The sequence below is a fragment of the Jaculus jaculus genome, chromosome 14, assembly GCF_020740685.1.
Source record: "Jaculus jaculus isolate mJacJac1 chromosome 14, mJacJac1.mat.Y.cur, whole genome shotgun sequence".
In the NCBI taxonomy this organism is placed as follows: domain Eukaryota; kingdom Metazoa; phylum Chordata; class Mammalia; order Rodentia; family Dipodidae; genus Jaculus; species Jaculus jaculus.
The window spans coordinates 7,967,091-7,986,051 of NC_059115.1; the positions used below are offsets into that span (position 1 = coordinate 7,967,091).

General features: G+C 50.4%; 1 protein-coding gene and 1 non-coding gene across 2 annotated transcripts; both read left to right on the forward strand.

Moving 5' to 3' along the window:
* Positions 1-1,167: 1,167 nt before the first annotated feature.
* Positions 1,168-6,668, forward strand: Selenow (selenoprotein W). Its single transcript, XM_004673150.2, has 6 exons — positions 1,168-1,261; positions 2,900-2,924; positions 3,023-3,076; positions 3,227-3,301; positions 3,403-3,501; positions 6,286-6,668. Exons 1-5 carry the CDS (start codon positions 1,233-1,235, stop codon positions 3,484-3,486), a joined length of 267 nt encoding a protein of 88 aa, XP_004673207.2. The 5' UTR covers positions 1,168-1,232; the 3' UTR covers positions 3,487-3,501; positions 6,286-6,668.
* Positions 6,669-18,561: 11,893 nt separating this feature from the next.
* On the forward strand, positions 18,562-18,668 carry LOC123454883. The gene has a single exon (XR_006633539.1). It is a non-coding gene; the product is annotated as a U6 spliceosomal RNA (small nuclear RNA).
* Positions 18,669-18,961: the final 293 nt, after the last annotated feature.

Consider the following 18,961-nt stretch of genomic DNA (forward strand, 5'->3'; position numbering starts at 1 on the left):
GTACCATGGGACCTAGCCCGGCCATGCCATGGAGGGTGATAAGAGGCTCAGGAGGCCTTGGTCCACGGGGCACACTTCACCCAGTCCCAGTAACTGTCCTCCCCAAGCGGGCTCATTGCTTCCCAGATGAAGCAGTGATCACAGGTCCACAGCTGGCAGGAGGGGAGGGAAGTGGAACTTGAGCTTTGCCTGCGGGAGGCGTCAAGTGAGGGTAGGGTCCAGAAGCTTCCATGTAGTTAAGTTGTATACAGGATCTCAAGGTGCCCAGGCTGGCCTCCGTAAGTGGTTAATCCTTAGTGAACCATCGCTGGCAGGTGAGCTGTTCTTTCTAGCAATATGAGCTCAACACTTCATTCTTAAGGGGACGTGTAATTGGCCTGCTGCTTTTGGCCCGGTACTCCCATTTGCCAAATCACTTGCATGCCGGAAGGGACTTTGTCTCTATGTTCAGTGATGTACCCTTGGAACCTGAGCCGTCACATAGGCACACAGCACATATTTGAGACCCTATTGAACATCTCTTGCAAAAGGAGGAGAAACTGAGGCTCAGGTGCCCTAACCTCTTTTAAATTAAAAAATTATATATATGGTCGGGCGTGGTGGTACATGCTTTGAATCCCCGCTCTTGGGAGGCAGAGATAAGACGACCGTCATGAGTTCGAGCCCACCCTGAGACTACAGAGTGAATTCCAGGTCAGGTTGGGCTAGAGGGAGACCCTACCTCAAAAAACCAAATAAATGAATAAATAAAGTTATAAAATAAATAAAACAACAAGGGAACTCAGAGTGACAAGGGGGAGCTGTACTTCTGCTGGCAGGCAGCTAGCTGGCTTGAAACTCTCCCTGGAACATTCTGGATCCGAGACTGGCCCCGCCGCCCGTCCCTGGAGGGGAGCCCCGCCCACGGAGCCAACGCCCGGGCGGCCTGTACCATTCCAGCGGGGGGGGGGCTGCAGGGCGGGGACGCGGAGGTCACTGTCCCCGGGGACCCCCTCTATGCGCACAGCCCCTGGCCGGGCAAGGCAACGTCAGGAACCGGGCGTGGGGGGCTCGCGTCTGGGTGGCGGCAGCCCCGGTCTCGGGGTCCCGGCCCGCGCCGCGCCGCGTCCCCCCCGCGCGTTGGTTCGCGCCGCAGCCTGCCGGGCGTCGTGCGCACGCGCGCCGGGCCCTGCGGTTGGCGGAGCTCGGCGGGGTCGTGCGTCCGCGCGGCCGCCTTCCCGCCCGCCCGAGCCATGGCGCTCGCCGTTCGAGTCGTGTATTGGTAAGCGGCGGTGGCCACAAGTTCCCTTCCGTGGATCGCATACGTAGGGACCGGGAACCGGGCATAGGAGCGAAGCTGGCAGTGCCCGGCGCGCCACCCCCCACCCCCGAGACCGTGTGCGCGGGCGGGCGCCCCGCGTCCCAGGCTGGAGACAGCCCAGGCCGGCATCCCCGGTGTAAACGGGGAACCTGAGAGCTCCCCTTGATCCCCGGACCCCCGAGCTGCGGGGAAGGGAACCTGCCAATGAGCTCCTTCCCAGCCCCCATCGCCCACGGCGGGGCGGGGCGGGGCGGGGGTCCCTGGAGTGACGGAGGCTTGAGAATGGCCCCTAGCAGCGGTGCTCAGTGCTGAGCGCCGGCCTAGTGTGCGTGAGGCCCTGGGCTTCGTTCCCAGCACTGAACAAGTAAAAGGCTGGAGAGATGGCTTAATGGTTTGCTGCAAAGCTTAGAGTCCCGGGTTCGATTCCCAAGTACCCACATAGAACCAGATGCATAAAGTAGTGCATGCATCTGGAGTTTCTTTGCAGTGGCTGCGGGTTTGCCCATTCTCTCTCTGCTTGCAAATAATGCTTTTTTGAAAAAGAAACCTAGGTTGCACGACGGCACATGCCTTTAATCCCAGCACTCAGGCTGAGGCAGGAGGACGCAGGGCCTACAGAGTGGGTTCCAGGTCACCCTACCTTGAAAACAAACAACTAATATCCAAAATTCAATGGTTTTCCTGTCCCTGAAACCTTTTTTCCCCCTATTGGTTTTTCGAGGTAGGGTCTCACTATAGCTCAGGCTGACCTGGTGTAGTCTCAGGGTGGCCTCGAACTCAGAACTCATGGTGATTCTCCTACCTCTGCCACCCCAGTGCTGGGATTAAAGGCGTGCGCCACCACACCCGGCTTTCCTGAAACCTCTTTGGGTTGGGGGGTGGAATTCTAGGTCTAGGTTGTTGGGGAGGGAGTGAGACCGGGAGTTTTGGCCAGGCCCAGGTCAGTAACTTGATGGCCCTACGATAGAGTACCCAGTGACTTGAGTCTGCTGCTGACCTAACTATCCCGGTGGCTCTACCTCCCTGGCTCTGGCCTGTCCCAGCTTTCAGAAAGACTTTTCTGCCTCCTGACCTAGCAGATCCCGCAGGCTCCCACAGGCCTGCGTCCCAGACTCCAGGCCCGAAATAGCCTGCAGTGGGGCCATGGAGGACACTTGTGTCTGATCCTGGCGCTGGGAAGGGTTAGGACCCAGGAGCGACGGGCGTTGCCTTCACCGCCTCGTGGTGAGGGCTGCAGGCCCGAGAGCGGGTGGCCTCTTGGTTTAGGCAGTCTTTGTCTTTAATGTATGCACACGCCTTTGCCACCTGTGCCATACTTCGGAGCTCCTGCCCCCTTTGCTTCCCACTTGGGCCCTCGCTTGGCGTTGGCTTTCTTCGTGAATCTGCGCCACTTTACATCACTTGCTCTGTGTGTGTGTGTCTGTCTGTCTTCCTTTCTCTGGCGGATGTCTTGTCACCTGTGTTTTGTCAACTGGGTCCTTTTTGTCTCGCCCTGCCCCCTCTCCCTGTCCTCCCGCCTGCCTCATCTCGACCCCTGCTCTCTCCCGGACCTGGACTACCTTGGTGGACTGGGACGGCCCTCATGGACGCACCAACCAGTGGTGCTTGAGGCTACAAACCCAAGGTGAGTGGGGGGCCTTGGAGCCCCCTGAGGTGGGGCAGAGCGGGTGCACGGGGTGCGGGGGGCTGCTCACACCCGCCTGTGTTCTCCTCTGTTCTCAGTATCTCCAGCTCAAGGAGCAGCTAGAAAATGAGTTCCCAGGGTGCCTGGACATCGTGAGTGTCAGGATGGGGTCAGAGAGTCAAATGAGTGCCTTGGTTTGGGGACTGGGTGGCAGTGAGGGTGGGTTAGGTCAGCCCTGTCCCCTTCAGTTATGTCCTCGAGAGGGCATCTCAGTCTCCTCTCCCAATGCCTTCTTTCGTCAGTGTGGCGAGGGGACTCCTCAGAGAACCGGGTTCTTTGAAGTGTTGGTAGCTGGGAAGTTGGTTCACTCCAAAAAGGTAAGCCAGTGTCCTGCATTGTTCAGGGGTCAGTGTAAGTTGGGGCCAAGGTTAATTAATATGGGTTCTCACTCAACCCTTTCCTCTCTTCCCCTCTGTAGGAAGGTGATGGCTTCGTGGACACCGAGAGCAAGTTTCGGAAGCTAGTTGCCGCCATCAAAGTCGCCCTGGCTCAGTGCCAGTGAACCCTGAAGGCAGAGGTGAGGGGGCTGTTGGTGTGGGATGCCACCATTGGGTATGCCGTCCCACATACTGAGCCCTGCCGAGTGGAGATGGGGACATCCTAGGTGTTCCCAAGCAGGAGGGATGGGAGTTGGGGCTGGAACTCATGGTGATCCTACTACCTCAGCCTCCCAGGTGCCAGGGCTAGAGGTATGTGCCACCGCGCCCAACTAAAGTGAGCTTGGGGCTGGTGATGTAGCTCAGTGGGTAGTGTGTGTGCTTAGCAAGCAGGAAGTCCTGGGTTTGATCCCCAGAACCCATGTAGAGCAGACACAAGGAGCTCATGGATGTGTAGTCCCAACAGTCCAAGGTCAGTGGGAGGTGGAGTCAGGAGGGCAGTGGTCAAAGGAGCAAAGGAGGGACCTTGTCTCAAATGAGGAGGAAGGTAAGGACTGGCACCTTGAGACTGCGCACATGCAGGCCACAAAGGCACTAAAAAGAGATGCTAAGTAGCTGTTGCAGTCAGGTCCGCATTGCTGGCAGAAATCACTCGACCAAGAGCAGCTTGTGGTGGGGGGAAACTGACCCGAGGGGAAGCTCCGTGATGGCAAGGAAAACGATGGCATGAGCAGAAGATGGACATCACCCCCTGGCCAACAGCAACAGGAGAGTGTGCCAAACTCTGGCATGGGGACACTGGCTCTAATACCCACAGCCCGCCCCCTCTGCCTCCAGGAGGCGCTAGTTCCCAAATCTCCATCAGCTGGGCACCTAGCATTCAGAACACCTACGTTTATGGGGAACACCTGAGTCAAACCACCACACTAGCCCTGGGAGTGAACTTTGTCCCTTTGCCAGGAAACAGTTTCCAGCCCAGTGGGCTGTGTAACTAGTAGATTAGTGCCTGCCTTGTTTTGAGACAGAATTCCTGAGCGCAGCACCTCCAGTGCATGACTACTTGCCATCAAACTTGAGCCTGTCCATACTGGCTGTAGGGACGATAGAGCCAAGGACACTCCAGCTAGAAATACCTTGGGGTCTGGAGAGATGGCTTAGTGGTTAAGGTGCTTGCCTGTGAGCCTAAGGACCCAGGTTTGATTCTCCCCATCCAGTGTTAGCCAGACCCACAAAGATGAGGCAAGCGCAAGGTCACACATGCCCACTAGGTGACACAAGCATCTGGAGTTCAGTTCCAGTAGCTGAGGTCCTGAGGCATTAATTCTCTGTATCTAAAAAATAATTAAAAAATTTAATAATAATAATAATAATAAAGAAATACTTTGGAACTCCCTCAAGTAAACAGTTTCTAGAAGCCTAGGCTGATTCTAGAAATGATCACCAGCCCCTGAGATACCCTAGAGCACATCTTCCCCAGTAAGGAAGGTCCAGTGTAAGCACCCCTGCCAGTGCCCAGCATACCCTAAATGTGGCTTTCCCTTCCTGGGCCAAGACTTGAGCTTGGCACACAGGAAGTGGTGACTTGCTGAGCTCAGAGCCAGGGATCAATTCCCGGTATGCTACTTTCAAGAGTACATAAGTGCTTCCCTATTCACATCATATTTTCTTTTTTTGTTTTTTGCTGTTGGGTTTTTTTTTTTTTTAATTTTAATTTTTTATTTCAAGGTAATGTCTTAACTCTAGTCCAGATTGACCTGAAATTCACTATGTAGTCCAGACTGGCTTCGAACTCACAGGGATCCTACTTGGCCTCGCGAGTGCTGAGATTAAAGGCATGCATCACCACCCTTGGCTGGTTTCTTTTTTCTTTTTTTTTTTTTTTTTTTTGAGAGAGAGAATAGAGAATGCGTACACTAGAACCTCTCAGCCGCTGCAAACAAACTCCAGATGTATGCGTAAAATTGTGCATCTGGCTTTGTATGGGTATGGGGGATCTAACCTGGGTCGTTAGGCTTTGCAAGCAAGTGCTGCTGAGTCATCTCTCCGGCCTACTTTTGGTTTTCAGTACTGGGGATTGAACTGTCTAGCCAAGTGCCCTACCTCTACCTCTACCTCTCCCACTGAGCTACATCTCCAGGCCATAGCTGTGTGGTGAGCTCCATGCCAGCCTGGCCTACAGAGCTACCCTGTTCACAACAGAAAAAGAGCTGGGTGTGGTGGCCTATGCCTCTAATCCCAGCATTTGGGAGGCAAAGGTAGAAGGTTTGCCATGAGTTGGGGCCACCCTGAGACTCCATAGTGAATTCCAGGTTAGATCTGGGCTGGAGCAAGACCCTACCTCGAAAAACAAAACAAAACAAAAAGCCTCCAAGGCTTTCGAGATAGCTCAGTTAACCTGGAATTCACTGTGCTAGGGTGGCCTCGAACAAAGATCCTGCTAATAATAGTAGTAGTAGTAATAAATAAGTAAAAACACACAGACCAAAAAGGAAAGCTTTTGTTTGAATTGTTTTCCAGAATCCCCCCTTTTCCCTTTTTTAAAAAAACATTTTATTTATTTATTTGAGGGAGAGAAGGGTGGGGGGAGAGAATGGGCATACCAGGGCCTCCAGCCACTGCAAACGAACTTCAGATGTATATATGTGCCCCTTGTATATCTGGCTTAGGTGGGTCCTGGAGAATTGAACTGGAACCCTTTGGCTTTGCAGACAAACGCCTTAACTGCTAAGCCGTCTCTGCAGCCGCCTTTTGTTTGTTTTGAAACAAGGTCTTATGTATTTAATATGAAGCTGCATCTGGCCTTGAACTGTGATCTCTCCCTGCCTCCATTTCTGGAGTGTCTGGTCTCATCCTCCCTTTAACATGCCCCCTCCGCCCTCTGCTGCTGCAAGCTGACGACCGCTCATCTGCTCTTCTCTCCTCAGTCCCCAGACCTTCCTTGGCCGGCCCCCGCTTGGCAGCCGCTTCATGACAGGAAAGATCGAAATGTCTACCAGACCCGTGGTCTTTCCTCGATGTTCCTGTGGCCACTGAGTGGGAGCAGAGATCGCGCCCATGGTCTTCGCCTCTGCATGGTGTGGGTGTCTATCCAGAATCCATCTTTGCATACCACCCCACCCTTCTGCCCCTCCTGCCCTCTGCCCCTCCCCACCTCTCCCTGAGTGCCCCATGTCTCTCTCATCTACCCTCCTGCCTCCGTTTTCCTTCTCCAGTGGAAACGGCAAGAGATCAGCACAGTGGAACCTTCACAGCAACATTAGAAGTGTTTGACAGTTAAATAAAGTTGGGCAGCATGAGTTTGACAGAATGAGCCTGTGGAGTTTTTTTTTTTATGGGGGGGGTTATTTTATTTAAAGTTACTTATTTACTGGGCTAGAGAAATAGCTTAGCAGTTAAGGCACTTGCTTGTAAAACCTATGGACCCGAGGTTCAATTCTCCAGGACCCATATAAGGCAGATGCACTAGGTGGCACATGTGTCTTGCAGTTTGTTTACAGTGGCTGGAGGCCTTGGCACACCCATTCTCTCTCTCTCTCCAGTGAATAAATAATAAAATATTGCAAGCAGAGAGAGAGAAAGAATGGGTGCACCAGGTCCTCTAGTCACCGCAAAGGAACTCCAGCTGCATATGGTCACTGAGTGCATCTGCCTTTATGTGGGTACTGGAGAACTGAATCTGGGTCCTTAGGCTTTGCAGTCAAGTGCCTTAACAACCGGACCATCTCTCCAGCCCTGTGGAGTTTGTTATGCTTGAGACACTTTTGTGTAGCCTAGGCTGGCCTGGAAGTCACTGTGTAGCTGAGGGTGACTTGCAGAGCTGGCCCTGGGATTATGGTGTGCCGTGCACCATCATGGCCAGGTCAGCATTACTGCGTGGTGCACACGCCTTTAATCCCAGCACTTGGGAGGCAGAGGTAGGAGAAGCACTGAGTTCGAGACCACCTTCAACTACAGGGTGGAGTTTAAGGTCAGCTTGGGCTAGAGTGAGACACTACCTCCAAAAAAATGTAAAACTCATCACTGTTTATAACTTTTTTTTGTAGTCTTGTGATAAGGTACGTGTGTGTAGTGTGCGTGTGTGTGCAAATGTGTGCACCTGTATATGCGTGTGGAGGCCAGAGGAGAATGTTTAGTATATATACTACAAGGAAACATGGGGTGGGTGGTGGGTGAGCAAGGAAGAGTGTCACTGGCCTGGGAGCTGCTGTTTTGGACAGACTGATCAGTGAGCCCCACCACAGGCTGCTGTTACCGGCAAGTGGGGCCACATGCAGTTGTCCCCCCCCCCAAGTACTGTCTCATTCTAGCCCAGGCTGATGTGGAATTCACTTTGTAGCTTCAGGCTGGCCTTGAACTCACAGTGATCCTCCTGCCTCTGCATTCTCAGTGTGCCAGCGTGCTCAGCTACTTACATCTTAAAATTTTTTTTTAATAATTTTTTTAAAATTATTTATTTATTTGAGAGCGACAGACACAGAGAGAAAGACAGATAGAGGGAGAGAGAGAGAATGGGCGCGCCAGGGCTTCCAGCCTCTGCAAACGAACTCCAGACATGTGCGCCCCCTTGTGCATCTGGCTAACGTGGGACCTGGGGAACCGAGCCTCGAACCGGGGTCCTTAGGCTTCACAGGCAAGCGCTTAACCGCTAAGCCATCTCTCCAGCCCTTAAAATCTTTTTTTTTTTTTTAATTAATTTATTAGAGAGAGGCAGGGAAAGAGAGAGAATGGGAGCTCCAGGGCCTCTAGGCACTGCAAATGAACTCCAGACACATGCACCACCTTGTGTATCTGGCTTACGTAGGTCCTGGGGAATTGAGCCTGGGTCCTTTGGCTTTGCAGGCAAGGGCCTTAACCGCAAAGCCATTTCTCCAGCCCATACGTTCAGCTTTTTTGTGGATGCTGGGAAATCGAACTGCCGGTCATTGTGCTTGTATGGAAAGGACTCTTAACTGCTGAGCCATTTCCCCAACCCTCTCTGGTATTTTACTGATGGGTATATGCTACCAGGATTATTTTGCTCATTGGTTGTTACTGGACTTTGTTTTGAACAAGTTTTTAGCTCTCGTGGCAAATGCCAAAGAGGTAAATTACTGGGTCTACAGTATCTTATAAACCATGGCAAAAGTCAAGAGAGGACCATTTTGGACAATGTAGTTCCTTCTGAATTAAGAAACTAACTTTTAATTGAGGAACTTAGTCTCTCTGCTCAGGAAGGGGGGAGGACTACTAGAAATTTATGGCGGAAATTTTATTTTTATGTTGGAAAGAACCTTGATCCCATTTATTCAGACCTTCAAGAAAAGCCAAGTGGAGCACGGTGTCACAGTAATTCCAGCACTCGGGAGGCCGAGGTAGGAGGAGTGCTGTGAGTTTGAGGCCAGCCTGACTTCATGGTGACTTCAGGTCAGTCTAGGCTAGAATGAGACCCTACCTCCAAAAGAGAAAAGAAACAGCTGAGCGTGGTGGTGCACGCCTTTGATCCCAGTTCTGAGGGCAGTGGGTGGGGGGGCAGAGATAGGAGGATCACTGAGAGTTTGATGCCACCCTAAGACTACATAGTGAATTCCAGATCAGCCTGAGCTAGAAGAATGAGACCCTACCTCAAAAAAAAGCCAATCATGGTGCACGGGTTGCAGTTCCAGTGGAGGCAGGAGACCAGTTCAAGGTCATCCTCTACAACATGAGACCCTCTCTCAAAACTAGTAGCCAGCTCTGGAGAGATGGCTCAGAGGTTAAAGGAGCTTGCTTGCAAAGCCTGATGGCCCTGGTTCAACTCCTCAATTTCCATGTAAAGCCAGATGCACAAAGTGGCACGTGTCGAATTCATGTTTACTGAGAGGCCCTGGCTCTCTCACTCTGTCTCATTAAATAACTATAAAACCTTTAAAAGGGCTGGAGAGATTGCTTAGTAGTTAAGGAAGGCGTTGCCTGCAAAGCCTAGGAATCCAGGTTTGGTTCCCCAGTACCTACATAAAGCAAGATGCACATGGTGGAGCATGCAGGTAGAGTTTGCAGTGGCTAGATGCCCTGGCTTGCCCATTCTCTCCCTCTCATAAATAATTAATGGAAATAAAATATTATAAAAATAAATACAATAAAAAGGGGCTGGAGAGATGACTCAGTGGTTACTGTGCTTGCCTGCAAAGTCTAAGGACTCCAGTTCAATTCCTCAGTACCCACATAAGCCAGATGTACAAGATGGTGCATGCATTTGGAGTTTGTTTACATTGGCTAAAGGCCTTGGCACACCAATTCTGTCTCAATAAGTAAAATAAAATTAAAACCAATTTCTTCTTTCTTTTTTTGTTTTTTCAAGGTAGCCCAGGCTGACCTGGAATTCACTTGGTAGTCTCGGGCCTTGAACTCATGGTCATTACCTCTGCCTCCCAGGTGCTGGGATTAAAGGTGTGCAAGGTGTGCACCACCATACCAGCAAAACAAATTTAAAAAGCCAGAATCAAAAAAAAAAAAAAAAAGTCAGTATCCCAGCACTTGGGTAGGTATAGGCAGGACGATCACCTTGAGTTTGAGGCCACCCTGAAACTACACAGTGAATTCCAGGTCACACCACACCACACCCATCACTCTTATTAGCATTAATTATGCATCAGTTTTACCAGCTGGGCCTGGTGGCACACACCTTTAATCCCAGCACTCAGGAGGCATGCACAACCTTGCGCTTCCCTCACCTTTGCGCATCTGGCTTATGTGGTGGATACTCACAGCAAAGCGTCTTAGCCACTATGCCATCTCCCCAACTCCAGTCTTGTTTTTTGAGGCAGGGTTTCACTCTAACCCAGGCTGACCTGGAATTCATATGTAGTCTCAGGGTGGCCTCGAACTCACGGCCATCCTCCTACCACTGCCTCCCGAGTGCTGTTATTAAATGCGTGCCCCACCACGCCTGCCTGCTGAGTCTCTTTGGCTTGTCTCTTGGCCCACCCCAGCGTCAGGATAGAGCGCTTGGGTCTTCAGTTTCACAGGAGATTCCTGTGTCCTCTCCCTCCCCAGTGCCCTGTCACTGGCCGGCACCCACCAAATCTCATTCTCCCCTGCTCTGCTGATGAGACCTGCCTGGACTCTTAAAAGGATTGAGTTTGCTAAGCTGTACCAGGACAGAATTTAAAATAATAAGCAGCAGCAGCTTTGGGGAGAGACCTCTAGCCATGAGGGGGCAGCAGAGAATGTAGAGATTGTCAGGGAGGTGTGGAAACAGAAGCCTTGACTGGTGCCTGGGAGGGTTAATTGGGCACTGCGCACGTATCTAAAAGTAACGTTTGATAAAGTATGAATTAAGATGTAGGTATTTCTGGCCGGGCGTGGTGGCGCACTCCTTTAATCCCATACTTGGGAGGCAGAGGTAGGAGGATCGCAGTGAGTTCGAGGCCACCCTGAGACTACATAGTGAATTCCAAGTGAGCCTGAACTAGACAGTGAGACCCTACCTCGAAAAACAAAACAAAACAAGACAAACAAACAAACAAACAAAAATTAAGCCAGGGCTGGAGATATGGCTAGCGGTTAAGGTGCTTGTTTGTGAAGCCTAAGGAGCCGGGTTTGATTCTCCAGGTCCCAGTAAGCCAGATGCACGAGGTAGCGCATACGTCTGGAGTTTGTTTTCAGCGGCTGAAGCCCCTGGCGCGCCTATTCTCTTTCTCTCAAATGAATAAAATAAATTAAAAAAAATATTTAAAACAAAAATAAAAAAAGGCAACAGCGGGCGCGTGGTGGAATGCACCTTTAATCCCAACACTGGGGAGACAGTAGTTGCTGTGAGTTCAAGGCCAGCCTGAGACTACATAGTGAATTCCAGGTCAGCGAACCTCGAAAAACAAAACAAAAGAATAATCAAGGCAAGAAGAAACTGGCCAAGGGCAGCACTGTGCAAATTAACAGCGATACGCCACCTTGTGGTGACACGTGGGAACTGCCTCCTAGGTCATCCTCAAACCGCCTATGTTCATGGGTGATGTTGGGGTGCTGGCGGCTCTCCATGGATCTCCAGGGATGGGTTGTGGTTGTGGAGATGCGGTGTGCAACGCCATTTTCCATTTTGTCTTGGTGACACTGCAGTCCTCAAGGAAGAGAGAGAATATTTCTTTGCAATGAGAGAGTGAATATGGGCACGCCAAGACCTCTTGCCACCACCAACTCCAGACCCAGGAACCGCTTTGTGCATCTGGCTTCACGCGGGTGCTGGGGAATCGAACCCAGGCTGTCAGGCTCGGCGGGCAAGTGCCTTTAACCGCTGAGCCATCTTTCCAGCCCAGGAAAATGTATTTAGACTCTTCAGATGCTCTCTTTTCAGAACCCTTTTGTTTTGTCGGTCACCTGTCTGGTGCCACCTCTTGCTGATGGTAGCACTTAAGACAAGCCCTCGTTTCTGGAGATTTGATGATAGGATAGGATACAGAAAGGAAATGGACACGTAGGACCCAGGCAGCGTCAGGCTTTGGTGGGGCAGATGGGACAGCTTGCTCAAGGCCATGTGCAAAATGAGGGACTTTTTCCTCAATATTTCTTGGTTTTCTGAGGCCTCCTCTTCCTGGTAGGCTCTTCTGGTCTTCCTCACTCTTCACCCCAGGAAGAATGATCAGATCAATCCCTCCGCGACCTCACCTCTCACTTGTGATTAACAAGTGACTTCTCACTCTCACTTGCCTGCAAAAGCCTAAGGACCCGGGTGTGATTGCCCAGTACCACATAAAGCCAGATGCACAAGGTGGTGCATGCGTCTGGAGTTCCTTGCGGTGCCTAGAGGCCCTAGAGCATCCATTGTCTCCCTCTCTCCCTTTCTTCCCCCCTCACTTCCCCACAGTGAAACACGTCGCGGATTAGAGCCTCATATAGCCCAGACACCTGGCCTCCAACAACATCGTCGCGGAGTAGAGCCTCATGGACTCTCAAGGTTGCCTCAAACTCAGGGACTGCCACCACGCCTGCCCATCACTTCTCTTTTTTTTTTTTTGTTCTTTTTTATTTATTTATTTGAGAGCGACAGACACAGAGAGAAAGACAGATAGAGGGAGAGAGAGAGAGAGAATGGGCGCGCCAGGGCTTCCAGCCACTGCAAACGAACTCCAGACGCGTGCGCCCCCTTGTGCATCTGGCTAACGTGGGACCTGGGGAACCGAGCCTCGAACCGGGGTCCTTAGGCTTCACAGGCGAGCGCTTAACCGCTAAGCCACCTCTCCAGCCCTCACTTCTCTTTTTATTAGCATATATTAATTATGCATGAGTTTTACCAGCCAGGCACGGTGGAGCATGCCTCCAATCCCAGCACTCAGGAGGCAGAGGAAGAAGTATTGAATCTAGCCTGGGACTACAGAATGTGCTCCAGGTCACCGGTGACATGCTACCTCGGAATCCTCCCTCCCAAATAAAATAGTACAATATCTATGTGAAGTCAGTGGTTCACACCACTGCTCCCACTTCCCACCCCCAGTTGCTCCGTGCTCGCTCCCTCTGCCTTGGATGGGTGACACAGATGTTCTGTTTGGGGCTGATCACTCAACAGTTCTCAGCACCATGTTGATTTTTTTTTTTCCCAGTAATTGCTGCCCTCTGCATTTTGACAAGCACATCATGTCCCTATATCCAAACAGCAGTAGCTTCTCCACTAGGGCCTGAGACCTTCAGCCAGTTTTTTTTTTTTTTTTAAAGCATCTGGCTAACGTGGGTCCTGGGGAATCGAGCCTCGAACCGGGGTCCTTGGGCTTCACAGGCAAGCGCTTAACTGCTAAGCCATCTCTCCAGCCCTCCCCCAAAGGATTTTATCCTCAGATGCAGATATGTAAGGGGAAGACCTGACTGGTCTATGGTTGCGGGTCTGACCCTAAGACTATCCAGCCTGGGTAGTGTGCGAGACTGTGGGAGCCGCAGGAGCGCCGTAGGCCCTGTGGATGAAAGGTGATCAGACTGGAGCCCCAGTTCTGCCAAGGTAGGCAGGGTGGCATCCTCTGATTCTCTCTGGGCTCTTGACTCTAACCTGCCTTAAAAAAAATTCCCTCTTGTCTCCTTCACCATCATTTCAAGATTATTTTTCAGGCAGTACTGGTCTACATCCTAAATTGTATCATTCCTTCCTTGTTTATTCTAACTCCTGTAGGCAAGAACCTTTGGTCTTCAGCTGTTTGTTTATTCTGAATTCCAAAGTTCATGGAAAAATGAAGGAAAACATGATTCGCTTTTGTCAGGGCAGGGTGTCACTGTAGCCCAGGCTGACCTGGAACTCACTCTGTAGCCACAGGCTGGTCTTGAACCCTTTCCGTGGCTGGGACTAAAAGCCTGCACCATTGCTGCATCACAGATTCCTCCTCATTGAAATGCTCTCCTGGAGAGAGGAAGGAAGCTGTGTGGCTCAGGAAGTCACGTCTTGGAGATCTGAAGCTTAAAGGTCACGCAGCCACGCCCTAAGGATATTAATTAGAAACTGACACATTCCTTCTCAGGAGCGGGGAGGAAGGAAATTTCGGAAACCCAGGAGGTCAACAAGTCTGGGAAAGGGCTGTAGGACCCACCCTGAGGCTGAATGAAGGGAAAACAACTGTTTGGGAATAAGACACACCTATTGAGCTGCCTGCAAGTTTCGTGAGGCACCATCTGGGGAGAAGATGCATGTTCACATGGCCAAGGCTTCCTGCGACGGCCACCATGCCTGCCTTGATTACTGACTGTAGTCTTTTCAGAATATTAGATTGGAGCCTCAGCACTTTGCTTGATGTAATCCTAGTTACTTGAAAGTCTGAGGCAGGGAGCTGAAACCTGCATTGATTAGGTAATTAAAGGGCAGTGGGGGTAACTTCAAGTGAGACACATCTCAAAATTAAAAGGTTAAAGGCTCTTGCTCACGTGGGATTCCCCAGTGCCCAGGAAAAGCTAGATCCACAAAGTGATTTAGTGGCAAGAGGGTCTGTAATTCTCTTTCAATTTTTTTTTTTTTGTTTGTTTTTGTTTTTTAGGCAGGGTCTCACTCTAACCCAGGCTGACCTGGAAGTCACTTTGTAGTCTCAGGGTGGCCTCGAACTCACGGCCATCCACCTATCTCCGCCTCACGAGTGCTGGGATTGAAGACGTGCCCCACCACGCCTGCCTGCTGAGTCTCTTTGGCTTGACTCTTGGCCCACCCCAGGGTCAGGTAGATAAGCACTTGGGTTTCAGTTTCACAGGAGATTCCTGTGTCCTCTTCCTCCCCAGTGCCCTGTCCAGGCACCCACCAGATCTCATTCTCTCCTGCTCTGCTGAGACCTGCCTGGCCTCTTAAAAGGACTGAGTTTGCTAAGCTGTACCAGGACAGAATTTAAAATAATAACAAGCAGCAGCAGCTTTGGGGAGAGAAGACCTCCATAGCCATGAGGGGGCAGCAGAGAACCTAGAGATTGTCAGGGAGGTGTGGAAACCGAAGCCTTGACTGGTGCCTGGGAAGGTTAACTGGACACTGCGCACGTACCTAAAAGATAACTTTTTTTTTTTCCTCAAAAAAAAAAAATTTTTTTTTTTTTGGTTTTTCGAGGTAGGTTCTCACTCTAGCCCAGGCTGACCTGGAATTCACTATGGAGTCTCAGGGTGGCCTCGAACTCACAGCAATCCTCCTACCTCTGCCTCCCGAGTGCTGGGATTAAAGGCGTGCGCCACCACGCCCAGCTCCCTCAAGTTTTATTAACATGTTCCATGATTATAAAAAAATTCCATGGTAATACCCTCCCCCACTTTCCCCTTTGAAATTCCATTCTCCATCATATCCCCTCCCCATCTCAATCAGTCTCTCTTTTATTTTGATGTCATGCTCTAAAAGATAACATTTGATAAAGTATGAATTAAGATGTAGGTATTTCAGGGGCTGGAGAGATGGCTTACTGGTTAAGTGCTTGCCTGTGAAGCCTAAGGACCCCGGTTCGAGGCTCAGTTCCCCAAGACCCAGGTTAACCAGATGCACAGGGGGGAACACACATCTGGAGTTCGTTTACAGTGGCTGGAAGCCCTGGCGTGCCCATTCTTTCTCTCTCTCTCTCTGTCTCTCGATCTCCCCTTGTCTCTGTTTTTCTCAAGTAAATAAATAATAACAAACAAAAAAATTTAAAAAGAAAAGATGTAGGTATTTCCAGGCGTGGTGGTGCACGCCTTTAATCCCAGCACTTGGGAGGCAGATGTAGGAGGATCGTTGTGAGTTCAAGGCCGCCTTGAGACTACCTAGTGAATTCCAGATTAGTCTGGGCTAGAACAAGACCCTTCCTCAAAAAAAAAATAAAAATAAAAAAATAAAAAGTGTATCTACAGGTTGAACGTGGTGGTGCATGTGTTTGATCCCAGCACTGGGGAAGCTGAGGTAGGTAGATCACTGTGAAGAAAAAAAAAATGCATGTGCCAGCCAGTGTTTGGGAAAACGTTCAACCTGCGCTTGCACCCACTGTACCACCCCCGTGCCCACCTTTCTGAGGACCCTTCAGAGTGAGGAAGCTCGGTAACAGTTAAGAAGAGAGCCAGAGATCACATACTGCTCATGGCTGCTTATTAAGGAGCCCAGACTGTGTGAAGGTCACTGCCAAGGCCTTGGGGAAAGTTCTGTTCCTATCTGTGGCTGTCTCTCTGGACCACTTAAACTCTTCTGACCTGAGATCCTGCACACTCTGCCCTAGCCAGTTTCTAAGAGGATCGCGCCAGGTGGCAAGAGTCGGACTAGGAGAGGGCCTGCTACCCAGCCACCCCGACAAGGCGCTACCAGGGCAGGAGAGAAGAGGAGCATGGGATAAAATGGCCTAATAGCCGGGCGTGGTGGCGCACGCCTTTAATCCCACACTCAGGAGGCAGAGGTGGGAGGATCGCCGTGAGTTCAGGGACAGCCTGAGACTATATAGGTCAGCCTGGACTAGAGCAAGAGCCTACCTTGAAAAGACAAAACCAACCAACCAAACAAAATGCTCCTGTGGCACTCAAGGGCCTTTCTCCCTGTCCCTCAAGTCTGTGTGTCTACTTGGAAAGGTTGTCCGTTCTGTCCTGACAGTCTCTGCCCCTCCCATCACAGCCTGTCACGTGCCTCTCCAAAATCCCCACTAATTCTCCCTGTTTTGCTGAGGCCAGTGGGGCCTAAGAGGATTGGAGCATTTGCTAAATTAGACCACAACAGGCTCAGAAAGCCAGCTGTGAGGCGAGCCAGGAAGGATGGCAGGCAAGGGAAAATCAGGGTAGAGGACCATGTGGGGACACTAGACTCCAGAACACCCAACGCCAAGTGAGCGAGGCAGATCAGCCCTTGGGAGGCTACGGTGGGCGGAGTGGCATAGGTTCTAGCCTAGGTTGACCTACGTACACCCATCTCAAGGATGTGAAACAGGGCTGGGGAGACGGCTCGGCAGTTAAAGGTGCTTGCTTGCAGAGCCTGATGGACCAGGTTAAAGTCCCCAGCACTCACGTAAGAGTAAGGGCATGTGGCACAAGCATGTTTGCAGAGGCAAGAGACCCTGGCACAGCATTTCATGCACACATGCACAAACACGTTTGAAAAAAAAAAAAAAACCCAGTTAAAGGCACTTGCTTGGGAAGGCTGTTGGCCCAGATTCAATCTCCCAGCTCTCCCAGCTATCATTTTCAGGTGCATTTTCAGGTGCAAGAGGCCCTAGCATGTCCACAAACACATCTGAAATAAAAATTTGGAATATCAGAGCTGGGCGTGGTGGCACATGTCTTTAATCCCAGCACTTGGGAGGTAGAGGTAAGAGGATGGATGTGAGTTCAAGGCCACCCTGGGACTACAGGTAAATTCCAGGTCAGCCTGAGCTAGAGTGAGACTCTGCCTTGAAAAACAAAACAAAACAAACAAACAAAAAAAGCGTAAAAATTTGAATTATCGGGCCTGGAGACATGGCTTAGCATTAAGGCGCTTGCTTGCCTGCAAAGACAAAGGACCCAGGTTTGATTCTCCAGTACCAATGTAAACCAGATGCACATGGTGGTGCATGCGTCTGCAGTTTGTTTCCAGTGGCTAGAAGCCCTGGTCCACCCATTCCTCTCCCAAATACAATATTTTAAAAATACTAAAATATCAGCCGGGCGTGGTGGCACACGCCTTTAATCCCAGCACTCGGGAGGCAGAGGTAGGAGAATTGCCATGAGTTCAAGGCCACCCTGAGATGACAGAGTTAATTCCAGGTCAGCCTGGACCAGAGTGAGACCCTACCTCGAAAAGCCAAAAAAAAAAAAAATAAATAAATAAATTAAAATATCACTGGGAGTGGTTGTGAGTGACTTTAATCCTTGTACCAGAAAGGCAGAGGTAGGAAGATCCTGAGTTTGAGGCTACCTTGAGACTACAGTGAATTCCAGGTTAGCCTGGGCTAGAATGAGACCCTACCTCGAAAGACACAAAACAAAAAAAAAAAAAGAAAGAAAAAAGAAAATTAAAGCTGGGCATGGTGGCACAAGCCTTTAATCCCAGCACTTGGGAGGCAGAGGTAGGAGGATCACCATGAATTTGAGGCCAGCCTGAGACTACATAGTGAAATCCAGGTCCGCCTGAGCTATGAAACCCTGCTTTAAAAAACCAAAACAAGTTAAACCGGGCGTGGTGGTGCACGCCTTTAATCCCAGCACTCGGGAGGCAGAGGTAGGAGGATTGCCTGAGTTCAAGGCCACCCTGAGACTCCATAGTGAATTCCAGGTCAGCCTGGGCTAGAGTGAGACCTTACTTCGAAAAACCAAAAAACAAACAAACAAACAAAACAAGGGCTGGAGAGATGGCTTAGCGGTTAAGTGCTTGCCTGTGAAGCCTAAGGACCCCGGTTCAAGGCTCAGTTCCCCAGGTCCCACGTTAGCCAGATGCACAAGGGGGCGCACGCATCTGGAGTTCGTTTGCAGTGGCTGGAGGCCCTGGCGCACCCATCCTCTCTCTCTCTCTCCCTGCCTCTTTCTCACTCTCTGTCACTCTCAAATAAATAAATAAAAATGAACCAAAAAAAAAAAAAAACCAAATAAATAAATAAAATAACCTTGGTGCTGTGAAGGACCTTTTTTCTTCTTTTCACGATTTTTATTAACATTTTCCATGATTATAGAAAATATCCCATGGTAATACCCTCCCTCCCCAAAGGACCATTTTAAAGTTAGCACTTTAAAATGGAAACAGGAGAATCAGAATTCAGTTATCTTCAGCTGCATAGGGACCTCCTTGATCTTGGGAAAGAAACTTTTTTCAAGAAATACTTTTGGTGCTTGCTTTGGTAGCACATATTCTAAAATTGGAAGGACACAGAGAAGATTAGCATGGCCCCTGCGCAAGGATGACACACAAATTCATGAAGCGAACATTTTTTCAGTTTTTCGAGGTAGGGTCTCACTCTAGCTCAGGCTGACCTGGAATTCACTATGTAGTCTCAGGGTGGCCTTGAACTCTCAGCAATCCACCTACCTCTGCTTCCTGAGTGCTGGGATTAAAGGCGTGTGCCACCCTGCCCGGCTTTTTTTTTTTTTTTTTTAGGTAGGGTTTTGTTCTAGCCTAGGCTGACCTGGAATTCACTCTGTAGTCTCAGAGTGGGCTCAAATTCTTGGCAATCCTCGTGCCTCTACCTTGCAAGTGCTGAGATTTAAGGCATGCACCACTGCGCCTGG